We start from the raw sequence: 20,827 nt of genomic DNA on the forward strand, positions 1-20,827 counted from the left end.
AAGTCGATTGGAATTATTTTGGATCACTGAACCACTGAGAAGAATCATGTCTTACATAGTTGATCATCGCACATTCATGCTGTTATTGTATACAATGTATTCCTGGTTCTGCTTGTTTCTCTCGGCATCAGTTCATGTAAATTTTTCCAGGCCTTTCTGAAATCAGCTTGTTCAGAATTTTTATAGAACAATAATATTCCATTATCTTTATTTACCACAACTTATTCAGTTATTCCCCATTTGGGATCTGCTCATTTTCCAATTTTTTTTACCACCACAAAAAGAATTGCTACAAATGTTTTTGTGCGTCTTTTCCTCTTCTTTATGATGCTTTGCTGCTCTCTACGATGCTCTCTACAATGCTTGGATTATTTTACAACTCTACCAACAATGCATTAGTGTCCAGTTTTTCTACATCTCTTCCAATATTTATCATTATGTTCATATTTTTAGACCATTTATCAATTGGAGAATGACTTGTATTCTTAAATTTGACACACTTCTTTATTAAAAATGAGACATTTCCCAGAAACACTGGCTGTAAAGATTTTTTTCTCATCTGTCTACTTCTCTTTTAATCTTGTTTCTGTTGGTTTTGTTTATGCAAACCCTTTTTAATTTAATATAATCAAAGTTGTCTGCATTTCGTAATGTTCTCTAGTTCTTTTTTGGTCATAAATTCATCTCTTCTCCAAAGAGCTCTGCTAGGTAAATTAGCTCTTGTTCTCCTAAACTGTTTATAGTATTGTCCTTTATGCCTAAATCAGGTACTCATTTTGACCTTATTGTGGTATGGGGGTGTGAGAAGTAGGTCTATGCCAAGTTTTGGACATTTTTTCCCAGTAGTTTATGTCAAATGGTGAGTTCTTATTCCAGAAGCTGGAATTTGGGGATTTATCAAATACTAGATTACTAGAGGCTTTGATTATTGTGTTGTATATATCTAATCTATTAAACTGATCCACTATTCTATTTTTTAGCCAGTACCAAATGGTTTTCATGACTGTTACTTTATAATATAGTTTTAGGTTTGATACTATTAAGTCACCATCCTTTGTATTTTTTTTTCCATTAATTCCCTTGATATTCTTGGCCTCTTGTTCTTTCAGGTGAATTTTATCATTTTTTTCTAGTTCTATAAAAAACTTTTTGGCAGTTTGATTGGTATGGCACTGAACAAGAAGACCAGTTTAGGATGAATTTTTTCAGTTGTTTAGATCTGATTTTATTTGTGTGAGAAGCGTTTTATAATTGGGTTCATAATAGTTCTTGAGTTTCTCTTGGCAGGTAGACCTCCAGGTATTTTATTTTGTCTATAGTAATTTCAAATGGAATTTTTTCTTTCTATTTCTTGCTGATGGGCCTTGTCAGTAATATATAGAAATGCTGATGATTTGTGTGGATTTATTTTATATTCTACAACTTTGCTAATGCTATGAATTGTTTCCAGTAGATTTTTGGATGATTCTTTAGGATTCTCTAAGCATATTATCATATCATCTGCAAAGAGTAGTAGTTTTATTTCCTAATTGCCCATTCTAATTTCTTTTTCTTTTTGTGCTAAAGTCAACATTACTAGTACAATGTTGAATGATAATGGTGATAATGGGTGTCCTTGTTTCATCCCATATTGTTATCTTAAGGTTCATTGAATATGAAGAATTCAGAGACATAAAGAAAATACTATGTTAAAGAATAAAGAAAGCAATTTTAACACAATATATATAAAAACATAAAGACAACTCTAAAAAAATGAAACCCAAGTTACCTACACTGGAGATAGTAATTCTGAATGGTTAATTTTTGCATCTTTTCTGTTAATAGCAAGCAGCAAAAATGGAAAATAGCATGTTATCAATTGTAATTTCTCTGTAAGGGGATTTTGGTTTAATCTATTTTGTAGGAAGTGGGATATTGAATATTTGGGAAATGTCTTAATAAGGATCAGTAAAATAATTCCTATTAAAACATCCATTTCAGGGAGGAAACAATGCTGGCCATACAGTTGTTGTGGATTCTGTGGAGTATGATTTTCATCTCCTACCAAGTGGGATCATCAACCCAAATGTCACTGCGTTCATTGGTAAATATATTGTGTTGTCCTAATAGTTGGATGGTTAATTTTCTATTTTAATGTTCAGAAAAATGGTTCCATACTTGTGGAATTTGATCATGATACTGATCATTAAATCAAGATCTAGTTTTGTTTTTTTCTTCCCACCTCTCCTCTTGGTATTGTCTCCTACCTTTTTATGACATTCTGAGATCAAGATCCATTAGACTCAAATTAATTTGCCTTGAATGTCTTTTTTTAAAACCACCTTCTACCAGGCCTTAACATTGCTCCTTCAGTCTTCCTGAAAATTCACCATTGCTCCCCCGCCCACCCTCCAGATTTTAGTGGAAGGGGAAGTATTAATAAGTAACAGTTAATTCTTTTTTAGGATAAAGTATCTATATAAGCTATAAGAGTACTTAAGTATATTCTAGTTGTTTGAAAATTGGTAATTTATGAGAAATATATGTAGATTTATAACCAGAATTGACTAACTTATATAATTCATTCCACTGTCAATTAATCAGTTTATTCTATTTTTTTAAAAAATGCATCTGAGATTGAGTTGTAGTTTAAATGTTTTTGTTATTTCAGGAAATGGTGTGGTAATTCATCTACCAGGATTATTTGAAGAAGCAGAGAAAAATGTGCAAAAGGGAAAAGGTAAGAATTATGTTTGTAATAAACTCTATAAAGATATTTTCTAAAATATCATGCTGGACAAATTTAACAGTATCTTTTCCCTTATTTGGAATGTAACTCTTCATAGTACAAATTTCAAAATGTAATTTGGTTATTACATCAAAGATGCATTTTTCTTAGTATCTTAAACTTGTCTTGCTTAATATAGTCACCAATGGTAAAATGATAGAAATCAAGATGTTTACCATTTCTTGTTTGACTTCCCATAGTATAAATAAAAAGACCTATCTTGCAAAGGAAAAGAAATCCTACATGTAGATTCATAAAATCCTCAGATGTTTCATCATAGATACATGGTATGATCTTATATTCTCAAAGACTGTGCCAACTGAGCATTATGTGTGATAAAGCCTTTTAAAAAAAGAGTCTTGGCAATAAATTGTTTTTTGAGGACCAGTCCAACTAACTATAGATGATATTTTAGGAAAGGAAACTACGGAGGAATGATCAGCAGTGTCAAAAATTGCACAAAAGTCCAGAAGGATGAAGACTGAGAAAAAGCTGTTGGACTAACACATTAACAATTAAGAAATCCTTGTTTACCTTGGAATTTAGTTGTGAACCAAAACTTTGTAGAGGATACTGGACTGCATTGAACAGCCTGGGAAAAGATTACCACAAGGAAGCAAACAGTTGACTTGCCCAAGGTCATATAGGAAGGAAGTGTCAGAGGCAGGTTTTGGCCTCAGATATTCCTACTCCAGAGCCAATGTCACTTATACCATATTGCCACAGAAACAGAGTACCTATTATTTAATTAAGAATTTTGTGTTTATTTGTATTCTTTTGACATTTATTGTGCAACTAGTTTGTCTTCCCCAATAGCACATAAGCCTCTTGGGTATAGTGATTGTTTTAAGAGCTGAGTAAACCCCAACTTATAGAGAACATCTTTTCTGATTGTCCCTTCTTAGTAGTTCTTTTTAAAAATTATGTTGTTGTTGTCTATCTTCCCCACCCCTAACTCCCAGTAAGTAGTAGAATATAAAGCTCCTTGAGGGTAGTTTTTGTATCCCTTAGCACAGAACTTTACATAAAGTAAAAATAAATTTGAAAAATAAATACATATTGGATTGAAAGCTTCCATATGATTTGGACTCTTTTCCTGATTCTTACCCCTGGTGAAAAATTATTTGACTCAATCTCCTCATTTAGCTTTGAACAGATTGGTATATTTGTATATGTGGGTTTTTTTTTTTTTTTTAAGTGGGGAGAAAAGGGGAAGGATTCCAAAAAATGGTTTAAGATAGGGCCTTTCAGAAACAAAATAATTTGTGTAAATATGAATTTGCAGTATTTAAAAGTCGGCCATTCTTTAGAATAATTTCATTAACTACCTTTTTGAGAAAAGACATTTTTTAAAAGAATGCACAAGATTACCTATCTTTATAGTTCATGTCTGTTTATTGATGTAACTTGCTAGAGAAGATATTTGGGCTTACTTTCAAATCTTACTTTCCTTATCTATAAAATAAAACTGGTCTAGGTGAGCACTAATATTCATTAATAACGTCATCATTCCATATTTCATTGGGAATTCAAGAATTATTGTAAAACAAATGTTTGTAAGTCTGACTTTTTCCTCGTTTTTTTGTTGTCTAGGTCTTGAAGGTTGGGAAAAAAGGCTTATAATTTCTGACAGAGCTCATATTGGTAAGAGGAGCATTTTTGCATTTTAATTTGTTTATGTTGTGTAATAAGAAATCCATCTTTTAAAAGCAGGTTTCCACTTAATGTGCAACTTGTGATCATTTGATAAGAACTGAAGTAAATTTTAACTATTAGGGACTATTGGGGTTATTGTAGTAACATCTTTAGATTAGCTTAAGAGAACCCATTTCAAAACATTTTAGGGGTATTCCACACAATTTGATGCTTATCAGAGGTACTTTTGTATCATCTCCTTAGAAACACTCAATATATCCCATCTGGCACCTGGTAAATGTCAATTCTGGGTAACCTCTATCATCTGATAATTTTGCTGCTACTCTTAAACTGCTAGAAGATCATTTGAGAAAGTCGTGAAAGACACTTTTGTCACATAATCTCAGCTGAATTCTTACCTGCATCTCAGCTATTTCTACTCTATCCTTATCAACTCCATTTCCCCCATTGTTGCTGTTTTAAACCTTCCAAGTACCAAAAATGAGAGCAGAGACTGGTTTTTAAATTTTTTTGCTTTTCATTTTATTCCCAGTGCTTAGCCAAGTACCTGGAATACAAGAAGCAATAAATACAAATGCTTAATGAGTTGACTTATTGTAGACTAATTAACTTTGTTGATTGTTCATAGAGCAAAAGGCTGTGAATTACCTCGTTTTTGTATTCCTTAAATGTTTTGAAGTACTGTAGTTCCTTTCTAGAATTATAGGACTGGAAGGGAATTAAACTATTTCTGAATATCACTAAACAGAAAGGAAATTTTCTAAGATTTCTTAGACTGCTGTATACCCTTAAAATATTTACTATAAATGTCTGGGGAAAAAAAGATGGGAAGATGTTGGGGTCTCCAAACTCTATATGAAATAAGAATGATATGGCAGTCAAAAATGCTATTGGAAGTTCTGGGCTATTGGATCATATTGGCTATATTTTCTTGAAATAAGGAAGTGGTAGTCTTAATATCCTTCCTCATGCTCAGACTACATCTGGATCATTGTTTTCAGTTCTGGAGGCTATAATTTATTAAGTAGGAATGTGTACAGATGAGGGCATTAAGATGAAGAAAAGTCCTTTAGTCCGATATATCTGAGGGTATGTTGAAGTTACGGGGATTGGAGAGGAGGTTTTATCTTAGAAAAGAGAAGACTTGTTTATGATGACAGTGTTAGGTGTCACCATAAAATTTAATATATAATAGCTTAAGTATAATAAAATTTCAAATTCAATAATTTGAAATTCAATAGTTTTTATGCCAGAAGCAATGTGTTAGATTGCTTCTGTTTTATCACAGAAGGCAAAAGCAGTAAGTGTGTTGCTGAGAGGTGCAAATTTAGACTTGATAACAGAAAATCTTTGCATAAGTGAATAGGCTAAAAAGAAAAAAGGTAGAAGGCTTCTCAGTTTTTAAACATGGTTGCAAGCATAGATTGGGTGACTCCTCTGGGGCATATGTAAAGATTTGTTTTGTATGTAGTTGACCTCTGAGGTTCCTACAAACTCTAAAATTCTATGTTTTTGTCAGCAATAAAATGCTGAGCTTCAACGATGATTTATTGAAGGTTTTTTCTTTTTATCCCCCTCCCTTAAAACTCCTAATTAGCAGTTCTAACAGTGAAACAAAAGGAAGTTGGAAAAGGAAAGGAGAAATAAAAGCTAAAGCATGAACATATTCAAAAAAATAAAATACATGGATGATGATCCAAAGTGCTGATATTTTGTTTTAGATATAGAACAGCTAGCTTATAGCTTTAAGTTATTGTTCTGGTTGGTTCCTCCCTTTTTCCTCCTTCCTCCTTTCCCTCCCTCTCTTTTGAAATAGATTAGCTACTCTAAGCAAGATTGCTTTTCTAACTTGGGTGTTAATGTATAAAAGAGGTCAGATATAATTTAGTAAAACAGGTACATTTGAACCTCCTTCAAAATTGGAAGGGTTTTTAAAATCCCATTAACTTTTATTTGAATTGAAAGACATTCTAAACAATTTGATAAGCAATTGCTTACCATTGTGAATTGCTAAGCCAAATCAACTCACCCAAGACAGTACTGGGAGAGAATTTACTGAAATATGATAGTGTTTCCAGTATAATACTGTTTGCTTCACAGCAATATCAGCCATCAGTGATAAATTTATTAACTATATTTCTAAAGAGCTCAGAGTTTTAATAAATTAGATTATATAACTGAGAATTAACTATATGATTTTATTTGTCTTAATAAAGAATTCTTAAAAAAAAAAAAAAAAAAGATTTCTATTCTCCCATATGGTCTCTCCTTTACCTTAGCAAGTAAATAAAGAGTGACTTGGGGAGAGAGCATTGATTTCATTGGTAAAAGAAACCTGAAGAAGGAATTCTTCCCCTCAAATACATATTAGCACTTTTTAAATTTTCAGTGTTTTAGAGTTTCCTGGTTGAGGGATGAAGCTGTCTGTTTGCTCAGGTCACACATCTAATATATCAGATTGACTGAGGGATGAAGCTATTTGCTTGGGTCACACAACTTACATGTATATGTAAGATGTACCTGAATACAGGTCCTTCTGGCTTACAATTGATATAGAGATAGATATTTTATGTCTTTCTTATCTTCCTTGTTTAGAACGTATAATTTGAAGTAATTTTTGACTATTGGCTTGTTTTTATTAGAGACTGTATCTTTTGTATTTCCTTTACCTTTGTATATATCTGGTGTCTAGTTACAGAGTGGGTATATAGAAAATAATATCTTATATTACTAAAGATTGCCTTCTTTGGTAATAGATTACGGTGGACTACATTACTTTAGAGAAATGGCCTGAAGTCATATTTTACTTGATACGCTAATATCCTGCCTGATAACTTTTCATCTTTGTTTTAGTGTCAATTACAGTTTGAAAATTGCATTTGAAATTAAGTGCTGTAGCTAAATAATGAAAAACAGTTAATTTAAGGTTTTTATTGAGTGTGTGCATGTGAATCACATCACAAAAGAGTCATAAGCATCAAATGAATACAGTATTCGATAATCATATTGGGAGTTTGAGGATCACACTAATATTTAAGATGCTTGTTTTCCTTTAGATTTTATGTACAAATAATGTTAATAAGTCAGCTTTTTTCAGTTTAAGCTTGAAATGTCTATATTACCTCATTTCTTCATTTCCCAAGAATCAAGACAGTATGCCTTCTGTGTTAAATTTTAAATTCTATTAGTGTAGTATATATTCTCTTTTTCATAAAAGTCCAGAGATCTTTTAAAAATGGTTAAATATTAACTGAACAGATGAAAAAAATGAATCCTTTAAGAAAGAGGAAAATGATGAAAAGCATATTCTTGAGATTTCCTGCAAAATCTTTGGGAACCTGAGTTTAATTTAAAATATTGGAATAATGAAGAAATGCTGGCTAGACAGATACCAAAAGCAACCTTGCTAAGAAAAGGGAAGTTGAGGGGGATAATCTTTGTTTTGGTGTTACATTAAAGTCATAGCAGGAGTACATGGTCTTGGGATTAGAGCATCTGGACTCAAATTCATTCTCTGCTGTGTAATAGTTGTTTGACTTGGGCAAGTTACAAACTTGGGTTCAGTTTCTTGACTGATAAAATATAGCCAATATTTATACTATGTACTTCACAGTTTTGTATGGAGATTGAATAAGTCAGTATATTTAAGGGATGTGTGCGAATTTTTTTTTTTTTTTTTTTTTTGCACTAAGGCAATTGGGGTTAAGTGACTTGCCCAGGATCACACAACCAGGAAGTGTTAAGTGACTGAGGCTGTATTTGAACTCGGGTCCTCCTGACTTCAAGTTAGGTGCTCTATCTACTACATCATCTAGCTGCCCCGTGTGTATAAACTTTTAAGACTACATAAAAATATGCAATTAAAAAAATTGTATGGAAGTTTGTTAACTAGTAATCAAAAGCTCACAAATGAATGAAATATCTGCAAAATGAAAGCTCTTTTGAAGGTCTTTGCAGAGATGTGGACATTTTGGGTTGCAGATTATTTCATTCATATTTTGAAAGTATCATCCTATTTCAGTGTCTGTTACAGCTTGAATGCTTATTAAATTAACTGTTTTTATTATTGAAGCTTAATTTTTGGTAGGAGAGGTGTTTAGTTCTCTTGTGAATTATAAGATATACAGCAAGCATTCTTTGTTTCATCTTCAAATCTCTTAGGGCTAAACATTTTGAATTTTTAAAATTTGTATAATTTGTATAAACAGTATTTTTGAAAACTTAAATGTTAGTATCCAAATCTTAATTTCTAAATTAAATTCCCTTAAAGTTTAGAATTTTAACTTTTGTATATGCATCTGATTGAAAAAGCTTAAGTTTAGTGTAGAAAGTTCTCATATTAAAAAAAAAGAGCAACCCCAAGGCCTTCATTATATAGCTATTATAATTTTCATATATAAATCTTTATTCACAGGAATGATTGTGGTTCACAAGCCAGAAGAGGTCACCATTAACAATTGTCTTATTTTGTTGTCAAATTCTTAAATATTTTGTGTGTGATTTATTATTAATTGAAATAGCCCATGGTCAGTCAGTATAACTTGACTACCGTAAGAACAGAAGCTTTATTAAAGTTTCTTAGAGTAGATAGTTGTAGATGGAGGCTCCCTTTCACATCAACCCCCTGCCTCTGTAGGTGATTGAATTCCATATCAATAGGCACTAATTACTTGAGAAGCAAAGTATGATTTTGTTATAGGAATGGTGAGAACAGATGCATGTGAAAGCCTTCTTCACTGCTGCTGAATTTTGTGGTGATGAGTCAGAAAGCCACAGTACACCCACCTATCTCTGGTTCCAGGGTGTTTATAAATATTACAGGTATTGTTATAATTAAATTTAAATACAATTGGTTTCCTGGGAAGGGTTCCATAGGCTTCACTAGGCACAAATGTTAAATCACCCGAGTTCTAATATTTGGCCAGCAATCATTCTTACACACATGAAGGACTGCTTTTCTTCATGCTCTGATTTGTTCCTTTACTGTTTCTCTTTAATCATTTGTCCCCACTTTGGAGGGATTAGGATAGATAAGGAATGTTTTCAGTATCACTGAAGTATGTTGAGTTGAGTAGTCTAATCCAGTTGATAATCAGTCCTGATTACATTGTTTCATTACAGTGTGACATCAAAAAAAAAAAAACAAAACAATTTTTTTTCTCTTATAAATGTGTTTTTTTTTTTGTTGTCTTATGATCATAGAAGGAGCAAATTGTTAATGAGTCATAATTGTATAAATATTTTGGTGGAAAAACAGGTAAACTAATTACCTAGATAAAAATAGTCATCCCCCTGACAAAATTGGCAGAAAAAAAATTTTTCTTCAGAGTCCTCTTTAAACTTGACTGTTGGTGCATTACAATAGTGATTTCTGCAAACTTTTATCATGTCATAAAATCATACCCTTATCACTTTATATTTCAAAAGGAATTTAGAATAAATTATCCAAAGGAATCATATGCATTGTAAAGGTTTCTAGAATCTAATCTAGATAGCCTAATTCTTAGGAATCTTGAATTTATTTGAACCTTTACTCAGAGAAGCAAAGCCTTCTAACAACACATTGTTCAAAAATACTAAGTCTGCCTTTGGTTGAATACCTTTATTAACACAAAACTCACTACTTTGAAAAATTATTAAGAGCTTCTATTTCTTTAATAGCTTGAATTATGCATTTTTTGTGATCCTAAACAAGTATTATTATCCTTATTTTATGAATAAGAAAACTGAAATTGTTGCTTGCCTAGGGTCTCCCAGCTAGTAGGTTCAACGAAAGCTGCAATTCAAACTATGTTCTTTTTCCTCTTGGACTAATTAGCATTCTTTCAACTTAGTTGCCTGTTTTGTGTCATTGGCCAACTCTTGTTAGAAAACTCTTCCACATGTCTTAAAAAAAAAATTCAAGACAACAGTTATGGTTAGTTGGAGCTGTGTGTAGAATGGGAGGGCAGATTGGAGACTAGACAAAATGATTTAGTGGACAAAATGATTTGGAATAAAAAAAAAATCCCTAAGCCCCCAACTTTACCTGAAAAAGAATTTCCTGTAAATATTGTCAGCAAGTTAATCTTAACTTTTATTTGAAGACCTTAAGTGAAGAGGAATCCACTTTGTTATGAAGCAATCCATTCTCCTTTTAGATAGCTTTAAGGATAATTTTTTCCACAGCTTGAGCCAAAATATGCTACTTTGCAACTTCTGTGACAACCAGAATGGACAGAGGACCATTCTCCAGATATGCTCTGACTAGCATAACGAGTTTCAAACACCATCCCACTTCTTGTACAGTTTTTTGGTACAATTCTTTTCAATGAAGCCTAAACTTAACTTAGCTTTGTTGGCTTTCTTATCATCTTGTTGACCCATTTGGTATTTAGTCCATTTAAATTCACGAGTCTTTTTTTCAGATAAAATCCATATAATCATGCCTCCTCCATTTTATATTTAGTTGATTTTATATTTTTATCTCTGTTGATTAACTTCATCTTATTTGATAATTGTTTGATCTATTTATCCTCAAATCTTTTTCAATCCTGACTCATGCATGTGCTCTAATATGTTAGCTATGTTACCTCCTGGTCTTGTTTGTAAATCTGTTAAGTATTCATTTATTTGTGACAGGGATAAAAATATGAAAAAGCATAAGGTCAAACATGATTCCATGAGATACTCCTTTGGAAGACTTCCAAGATGATTACAAGTAACAAGCATTATATTAAATACTTGCTATGGGCCAGTCACTGTACTAAGAATATGTACTAGAGATGCAAAGAAAGGCAAAAAACAGTTTCTGCCTTCAAGGAGCTTACATTTTAATAGGAGAGACAAAATGTAAATTTTAGGTAGTATATACAAGATACACACAGTAGATGGAAGGCTACTTTTAGGGTGAAGAATTTTTACAGTTGGGAGAAGGGAGATGGACCAAATAAGGTTTTCTGCAGAAGATGGCATTTGAGTTGAATTTTGAATGAAGCTCAGGTATTCTAATGGGTAGAAATGAGAAAAAGTGTTTAGTATGAAAAACAGGCAGTGTAAAGACTTGAAAATGGGGAGAGAGTATCCTTTTGGGGTCTTAGAATCATTAGCAACTTTTTTTTTTATTTTCCATTAGAATAGTCACAGATGTCATCAAACTGTTACTATCATCTAGCTTACAAGTTTTATCAGCTATTTTTAACTTCACTTTTGTGATTTACTTTGGAGTCACCTAACATTAAATCTGCGGATTTAATAAGTATCTATCTGTTTTAAGTTGTTGAATCAGTTACTAGTGGCGCATACCAGTATAACATCTACATATTGACATTGCTTTATCATGGTTATTGAACCAACTAAGGGCTTTTTAACTGTTTTTATTTAATCCACATATCTCTGGTTTCCCCCATAAGTCTTGTATATGAGTAAATGTTTTATTAAAATCCAAATGTGTTGAATGACAGAACTAAGACTAGTCCTGACTAGTGTTAGTTGAATAAGGTAAATTGTACAACTGAATCCTGCTAGGATGTTTATTTATATCAGCTTTAACATATTAATTCCAAATTAAAGAATTTTTTTATTATGCTTCATTAGCAGTGTAAATAGTTATTGATTGCATTAGCTCTACTATGTATATCCTTGATCTCATAAATTTGTTGGGAGAGAATACATATAGAAACAAGTTATCCTTCTCTCCTTTGTCCATGTGGCCTCTGCCCCAGATTCTCCTCTTAGGTTCTATACTGATCTCATTTGGAGAAAAGAGTAGCAATATTTTGAAGGGACTCTGCAGATAAACAATATACCATTCAAATAGTTTTAAAAGTGTGCGGAAGTTCATTAACCTACCTTTATCTGTAGATAAGGTGTTCTTATTTTTGATGTAGGTTGCAGACTATCCAAAATTTAGTTTTAAGGTATATGTATACAAATACTTAAGCCCAGTTATTTGAGAAATAGCTGTACACATAAGAGTTTAAAGAAGGAGAGAGAGTTTCTGTATAAATTGGGTTTTCACAGATCACAGAAGATGACCGCCTTGGTTTTAATTGTTCTAGCAGATCCTTGTACATGAATAACCTGTGTCTCAATTTCATCCATAGTTATGGTTTTCTTTTCCTAGTATTTGACTTCCATCAAGCAGCAGATGGCATTCAAGAACAACAGAGACAGGAGCAAGCTGGAAAGAAGTATGTCCTGTTTCATCAAAATATAATTTTCTAATTCAAGCATGTCTGTGTGTATGTTATTGTATAATTAATGATAGTGGTAGACTCGGAGCTAGAAAGCTGTAGGTTCCAATCTGGCAATGTGACAAGTCATTTAATGTCAAAGGTGCCAGTCTGTATTAATATGAGTTTTCTCCTTCAGTTGTTCTCTGTAACAGTGAAGTCACAGGTACAATCTATGTCCCTGTTTATTTTTTATTTAAGCATGCGTGTGTATGTGTATACATGCACGATTGTACACATACACAATCTCATGCCATATACTTGGTGGATTAAATTTATGGAAAAGAATATTAGATAATTTTTATTTAGTGTTTCTGTTGAATGGTATCAGTAGATTTGTTTATCAAAAACAAATTTAGCTGGTAGTTAAAACAAACTAGGCTCATATAAGTATTCTTTGTGCTTGAATGTTCATAAGAACTAAAGATTAACTTTGTTTTTTTATTTTGTTAATTTCAAGAAAAAGTCAGTTATAAGTTTTCTTATTTGTTTTTAAGTTTGGGTACTACAAAAAAGGGTATTGGCCCAGTTTATTCCTCTAAAGCTTCTCGAAGTGGACTCAGGATGTGTGATCTTGTTTCGGACTTTGATGGCTTCTCTGAGAGGTAACTCATATTTTATTTAAAATACAAAAAGAAAAACTTGGTTTAGAAATCTAAGGGTAGTAGGCTAGTGACTTTAGGAATAGTATTCTAGTTAAATATTATATTAGTAGACTGCCATTACTGTCTAATTCATTGTTTCTGGGAGGTCTCTAGGGCTTCTTAAAATTCAAAATTAGTTTCTGTTTCTAAATATGGTAAGTAACCATATGGTAACTCTCAAGCCAACCTCAATAATTTTTAAAAGTTTGAGAACCACTGGTCTAACTGACCCTAAATTCAAATTGATTTATGTGATGAGACAACAAATTACAAAGGACAGCCTCTAATGAGGAAGTCCTAGCTTCAAATCCAACTTTTAACATGAGGTAGGTGATTGAGAACAAGTCATTTAGCCTTTCAATTCTTCAGCAGTTGCTAGTCTTTATGGTTCAGGAGTTTCCTTGTAAGCTCCTTTGCCCTTACTCTAGTATCCCCAAAAAGGAAGTGCCAACTAGTTGTTTTTTTTTCTCTCCCTTATCCTCAAATCATGTGATTACACACATATGCTCACTTTTAAATATCAGTAACATTTTTTTTTTAATTTAAAATCAAATGACAAGAAACCCTAACAGAATTTATTTGTTTTGCAGGTTCAAAGTTTTAGCTAATCAATATAAATCTATATATCCCACTTTGGAAATTGATATTGAAGGTGAATTACAAAAACTCAAGGTAAAGCTGTGACATTTCTTAGCATGTGTACTTAAAGGGCAACGGCTTTCAGATTTTGTTACTTTTTCTTTAAAATATCTATATTTTAAGAAGTATAAATTTCACTAATTTTTTTCATACAGTTAATAATAACAAATTTTCTAAATTTACTTTGATGATTACATTTTTAAAAGTTGACCAACAATGGCTATAATAATGATTAATACTCATTCTCATCAATCTGAGTGTTACTGTGAATAAACTCTTTTCTGAAGAATTTGGGTAGCAGTGTTTCCAAACAACTTTGTGTCCAAAGGGTTAAATTTGATTGTTATATTTGAAAAAAGGATTATACTTAAAATTGGGAGATTTCTTGGTTTTGCCAAAAGCATTTAGTATCCTTCTCCAAATTGCTCAACCCTTTTGTGCTTCAGTGTTCTGATCTGCAAAATGGGGGAACTGGAATGGATTATCTCTTATCCATGTGACATTTGTATAAAGAAAGGATGATAAACCCCATTTCTTCTTCTTTTTTTTTTGGGAGGGGTAACTTTTTCTTTTTTGTTGATGTTGAAGTTTTTTTATTTTCAAAACATATGCAAGGATAATTTTTTTTCAACATTGACCCTTGAAAAACCTTGTGTTCCAATTTCTCCCTTTACCCCCCACCACTCTCACCTAGATGGTATGTAATCCAATATATGATAAACTCCACTTGTATTATTCTGAAATCATGTCTAGAAAATTAAAATGTCAATGAATTTTTTCTGTGTTTGTGAAAAGTAGAGAAACAGAAAATTACTAGTTCTTTCATCAGACTTTTATCAAGTTCCTATGTGCCCTCCATTTTTTCCATTTCATGGGGAACAAAAGTGTATTGGATTTTTAAGGATTCCCCCCCCCCCCAAGTTAGAGGTACAGCATTCATATTCAGATGTGAAATAAGAGGGCAATGTAGTTTACTTGCTTATAAACATTATAAACTTTAGCATTACTGACCACTATGATTACAGCAAAAGTTTTGGGATCAGTGGAATCCATTTTTAATCTATTTAGAGCATTCTATTTGAGGAATGCATGGATAAGGGTTAGAGGTAGGTGTATAATTTGTGATAGGAAAACAAATGAAGTTAATTATATAACTGGATTTGGATTCTTGACATTAATTTAAGGATGAGAGAGAAAGATGTTTTTTGGCAAAGATTCTGGAGTGTTTTGCCATTTCCTTCAGCTTATTTCACAAATGAGGAAGCTGAGGCAAACAGGGTTAAGTGACTTGATGACTTGGTCAGGTCACAAAGCTAGTAAATATCTAAAGCCACTTTAACTCAGGTCTTCCTGACTGTAAATCCTACATTCTATCCATTTGTGTCACCTAGCTGCTCCACAAAGGACTGTGGAAGTCATCTATTTCAAAAATTTTACCATTAAGGAAATTGAAGTCCAGAAAGAGTAAATACCTTGCCCAAGATCTGTAGGTAATAAGCTGGAATTTAAATGCAAGTTTTCTGGCTACAAAATCCAGTCTTTCCACTAGTCCCATGGCTAAAGCAGATGGATTAAATCAATCAACAGTCTTTTGTTAAGTAGCTAACAAGGGATACAAAAACCAAAGTAAAATAATCCCTTCTCAGGAGACAATATGTACAAAATTCAGAATGGCTTAAAAGTCCTAATGTGTTTTAAACTTTAGGAGCTACAAAATAAATAAAAGCTAATGGCAAGGATCACTAGTGGGGATACTGAGAAAAGCTTCATAGGAAAGTGACACTTGATTGAGTCTTCATGGAAGCAACGAATTCTTAGGAGGAATGAGGAGAGAAATTTACTCTAGGTATGGGAGACCTCCAGTGCTAAAGCTTAGAGATAGGAGAATGGTATGGTCTGTGTGAGAACCTAAGTAAAAAGACCATTTTGGCTGGATTGTAGAATGGGGGGGGAAGGGGGAAAGGAAGGAGTGTGTAGAAAAGGTAGATTGGGGCCAAGTAATAAAGGACTTAATTGCTAAACAGAGGAGTGCAGGTTAAATGATGATAGGCTTTCTCAGAGTGGTAACAAATTATTACACACTTGACACTTTTCCATAGCATATTGTCAGTTACTGCTCATTACAAATCTCTTCATATGGTTTTTGAGAGTTGGACCTTCCCTTTTCTACCTGTACCTCTTTTCTTTTCAAGAATCAACTCAGCTCCAAACCAGAATGACAGATCACCAGCCTAGCTGGTGTGTGTAAAGTGTGTGTAAAGACAATTCTAAAATATCATACAAAGTATAAAACTCAAACTGTAAAACCTAAAGGAAATTAGTGATTTTGTTGTTTCATATGCTCGTTTCATTGAAGAAAATCAAGGTTTCTTTGTGCCTGCCAGTTTCATGAGTTATTTTGACAGATATGCATGTCCACTCGAATGAATTTTATGAAAAGACTTTGAAGACTTCATGTTCTTCTGTTAAATTGGAATTTTGTTATAGCAAATATAGGTGGATAACTGGAATTTTGTTATAGCAAATATAGGTGGATTTAGATATTAGATAAATGGTTTAAAATATTTTTGTTTTTCATATGTCATATTCTAAGTGGAAATTATTTTTGGTAACAGTATTTGTTACAGTGTTATTTAACATGTACACTTCACATGCATCCTGAAGAGATGTATAGGGTAAGGGGACACAATAGAAAAAATGCCATTGGTGGGAGGCCTAGATTTATGTAGTATGCAATAATCAAAGTTCATTTGTCTTTGTGTAGCTTATCAAATTAAAAAACTTCATCTTAAAAAGTGGCTTCTTTACATAGGGCTATATGGAAAGGATTAAGCCAATGGTGAGGGATGGAGTTTATTTTCTCTATGAGGCTCTTCATGGCCCTCCAAAGAAAATTTTGGTAGAAGGTGCAAATGCAGCTCTGCTTGATATTGATTTTGGTAAGTGTTTCCATTTATTGAAAACTTAATAGAGCTATAAAATGCTTTTGTTCTTTTCATCATTAATTATTGTTATTTCAACATGTTAAAAAAAATTGACTTCAGTGTGTATGTACTTAAACATTTGCTTTATTTAGAAGATGTTTTATTGTTTTAGGGTTTTTAAAAACTTTTGTTATTGTTGTTGTTTTTTGGTGGGGGGAGGCAATCGAGGTTAAGTGACTTGTGCCATGTCATGCAGGTAATGTCTGAGGACAGATTTGAACTCCGGTTCTTCTGACTCCAGGGACAGTGTCTATCTACTATGCTGCCTAGCTGTTTAGTTTTGAAAAATTTTTAGTAGTCTTATTAAGACCTGGTTAATGAGTCATTTTTTAAAAAAATTTACTTTTGTTTTTATACATTGATTCAGAAGCTTTGGGTTGTAGTTCTACAAATTGTGATTGCTTTTGCTCCCTCCCCCCCCCCCCAAAAAAAAAAAAAAAAAGTCAGATGAATATTATAATATTATATCCCATCAGAATTAAAGTAATTTTCTAGGTTAGAGGAGGTTTCAGTACACTTATTGTCACACTTTGTTATTCATTTTATTTTATTGATAGTCATAATCTAGAATGCTTTGCAAGTTTGAGCATAGAAGTGAGAGCTAAAATAAACCTTATTTCATAGGTATGGCCTCAATCGTGTGTACAGAATAATTTTGGATTGACAGAGAAAATGACGTAATCAAAAGAACTTTGGATTTAGAGTTAAGGGAGCTTTATTCATATTTTGACTACTAGTTCTACCTTCATGATTTGAAAAATCAATTCTCTGAGTTTAATTTCTTTATTTGTAAAATGAGATTATTATACTAGAAGAACTTTCAACTGCCATATCTAAATCTTAATATCTTAAGTCATTTCAAATCGGACATTTGTCTAATTAAGTATAGTACACAATGGGATAATACATGTAAACTATAAAGCTATATTTGATGACTCAGAAGAAGAGATTTAAGAAATATTCTCACTATATTCCTTTGTAAAGGTGAGAAGTGCACAAGTATTAGGTCTGATTGTTTGGGGATTCTCTGAGATCAAAAGAAGCAGTTGATCTCCTAATGAAATCTGGCAGTATTTCTTCAATACAAAAATATGCTTTAATGGCTCCTTGGGAACTTCTGCTATTAGTTTTCTGATAAAAAGGGAATGTTCTAGGGCTGGGCCTTACTAGAGCCAGTCCTCTAATATTTTAGGTTTAGTATTAGAACAAAGAGAGATATTCAACAGTTAACAAAAGTAAATTTATTTAAACATGGCCAGTGAAGTATATTCAACAAAGATAGGCATTAAGGGCACCTAGAGTTGATTCTGCTGAACAAAGGAAGCTCCTTTGCCTGAATTGCCCATCTTGAACTGCCAGCCACACATCTACTTGCTCTTGGAGCTCCTCATGAATGCTTATTACTCAGTACACCAGGAAATGATATCATTAACCTAAAATTTTAGTCCTTCTGCCACCCAAGACTACCCAATGTCTCAGTATCTTTTTTTTTTAATTCTTTTTTAAAGAATTATAGCTTTTTATTCACAAGATATTTGCATAGGTAACTTTTTAACATTGACAGTTAAAAATCCTTTTGTTCCATTTTTTCCCCTTTTTCCCCCCACCCTTTCCCCCAGATGGAAGGTTGACCAATACATGTTAAATATGTTAAAGTATAAGTTAAATACAATATATGTATACATGTCCAAACAGCTAATTGGCTGAATTAATCAACCAACCAACTAATCGACTTATAGAAAGAGTCGGACTTTGAAATAGTGTACAATTAGCCTGTGAAGGAAATAAAAAATGCAGGCGGACAAAAATAGAGGGATTGGGAATTCAGTGTAATGGATCTTAGTCATCTCCCAGAGTTCTTTCGCTGGGTGTAGCTGGTTCAATTCATTACTGCTCCATTGAAACTGATTTGGTTCATCTCGTTGAAGAAAGCCACGTCCATAAGAATTGATTCTCACATAGTATTGTTGTTGAAATGTATAATGATCTCCTGGTCCTGTTTATTTCACTCAGCATCAGTTCGTGTAAGTCTCCCTAGGCCTTTCTGAAATCCTCCTGCTGGTCATTTCTTATAGAACAATAATATCCCATAACATTCATATACCACAATTTATTCAGCCATTCCCCAACTGATGGGCATCCTCTCAGCTTCCAGTTTCTGGCCACTACAAAGAAAGCTGCCACAAACATTCTTACATATACAGGACCCTTTCCCTTCTTTAAAATCTCTTTGAGATGTAAGCCCAGTGGTAACACTGCTGGGTCAAAGGGCATAGGGTATGCACAGTTGGATAGCTTTTTGTGTCTCAGTACCTTTTTTAAGGACAAATGAGCTTAAGGTGTGTGTGGTGGTGGGGTCAGGAGGAGACTGGGATATTGTTATATGACTGGGTTAAAGTTTTTTCCAACCACCATCCTCTTCCTGTCAAGAAGGAGAGGTAACTAGGAATAAAAAGTGAGATTTGAGAAGAAAATAATCACTGATATATTTTAAAGCCTTCTGATTAGTAAAGTGTTAAATGGTTTATTTAGTCCAGTATGCTAATTCTGTTAACACATGGAGAAGGAATGAGTGTTAACTTAAAGTTAGAACTAAGATTTAAATTGACTGCATCAAAAATTGTAGTTCTTTAATAGGACTCAAATGAAAATGAAATTAATGCAGAAGTGTGGAGGCTCTTATTGAAAATTAATAATCTAAAGTTTTGTTTTCTTTACTTCAAGGTACTTATCCTTTTGTGACTTCTTCAAATTGTACTGTTGGAGGTGTTTGCACAGGTTTAGGTATGCCTCCTCAGAACGTGGGTGAAGTATATGGAGTTGTTAAAGCATATACAACTAGAGTTGGAATTGGAGCCTTTCCAACAGAACAGAACAACGTAAGCTGATTTTTCAGTAAATATGGTTCACAATGATGGGAAAATAATAATGGATGTTATTGTATTTTCTTATGGGTTCTCTTAATCTTTTTTGACTTATGCTATCTCATTTGGAAGATTGACCCAGAACAGTACTTTTAGTGAATTAGTTAGAAGAGTTTGAAAAAATGGAGATGATGGTGTAGATCCCTGAGGTTAGAAAGAGGAGAAGAGAAGCAATTAAAATTTAAAAATTTAACTGATGACATTCATTTTGTTTTACTCAGTATTTGTTTTTTTCTGACAAACATTATGATTTACTAACCTACATTGGAGTTGTGAACTGCAATTATGGTTCTGCACAGTAATTTTCTGAGGCTTTGAGGAAGTTTACTAAACTATGTTGCTCTTAGTTTTCTTATTTTTAAAATAAGAGTATTATAATTAATTCATTTTCTAAACCTCTTGATATGTATTGATATAGCTCAATATTTAGGTTTCATTTTAGATGATCAACCACAATTTTTGACCTTTTCCTCCACAGACTTCTTTTTGGTTATCTTAGTTTTTTTTTTTTTTTTTTTTTTTTGGGGGGGGGGGTTAGGGTTTAAGGGAGGTTGGAAATTACAAAATACACTATAACCAGATTTATACTGTGTGACTAATTATAGATTAAATAAAAAACAAATAAAACCATAGAATTCTATCAATCTAATAAAATTTTACTTGGCTGTGTTCTGGTAGATACTTGTTTATATTTTTGTCTTCTCCTCACTTAGTTCCTTTGAGGAAAATACTGTAAATGTAAACATGATGATTTTCTTTGTATGATTTAGCTAAATAATACTAATTATAGTCTGTTCCCCAGGAAATTGGGGAATTATTACAGACCCGAGGTAGAGAATTTGGTGTGACCACTGGAAGAAAAAGAAGGTGTGGCTGGTTGGATCTTGTTTTGCTCAAATATGCTCATATGATTAATGGATTTACTGCGTAAGTAACTTAATTTTATTATGGTAGATGTTAAAAAATTTTTGTAGTCTGTCAAATGTGACTTTTAAATTGC

General features: G+C 32.7%; 1 protein-coding gene across 1 annotated transcript in view; it reads left to right on the forward strand.

The window, feature by feature from the left end:
• The window catches only part of ADSS2 (adenylosuccinate synthase 2), a 46,381-nt gene that overhangs the window by 15,512 nt on the left and 10,042 nt on the right, over nucleotides 1–20,827 (forward strand). The window contains exons 2-10 of the mRNA XM_051993460.1: nucleotides 1,981–2,083; nucleotides 2,651–2,719; nucleotides 4,361–4,411; nucleotides 12,528–12,594; nucleotides 13,134–13,241; nucleotides 13,871–13,952; nucleotides 16,732–16,858; nucleotides 19,628–19,782; nucleotides 20,630–20,754. Coding sequence (XP_051849420.1) covers nucleotides 1,981–2,083; nucleotides 2,651–2,719; nucleotides 4,361–4,411; nucleotides 12,528–12,594; nucleotides 13,134–13,241; nucleotides 13,871–13,952; nucleotides 16,732–16,858; nucleotides 19,628–19,782; nucleotides 20,630–20,754 — 887 coding nt within the window. The remainder of the gene's footprint in view (nucleotides 1–1,980; nucleotides 2,084–2,650; nucleotides 2,720–4,360; nucleotides 4,412–12,527; nucleotides 12,595–13,133; nucleotides 13,242–13,870; nucleotides 13,953–16,731; nucleotides 16,859–19,627; nucleotides 19,783–20,629; nucleotides 20,755–20,827) is intronic.

The sequence above is a fragment of the Antechinus flavipes genome, chromosome 4, assembly GCF_016432865.1.
Source record: "Antechinus flavipes isolate AdamAnt ecotype Samford, QLD, Australia chromosome 4, AdamAnt_v2, whole genome shotgun sequence".
In the NCBI taxonomy this organism is placed as follows: Eukaryota; Metazoa; Chordata; class Mammalia; order Dasyuromorphia; family Dasyuridae; genus Antechinus; species Antechinus flavipes.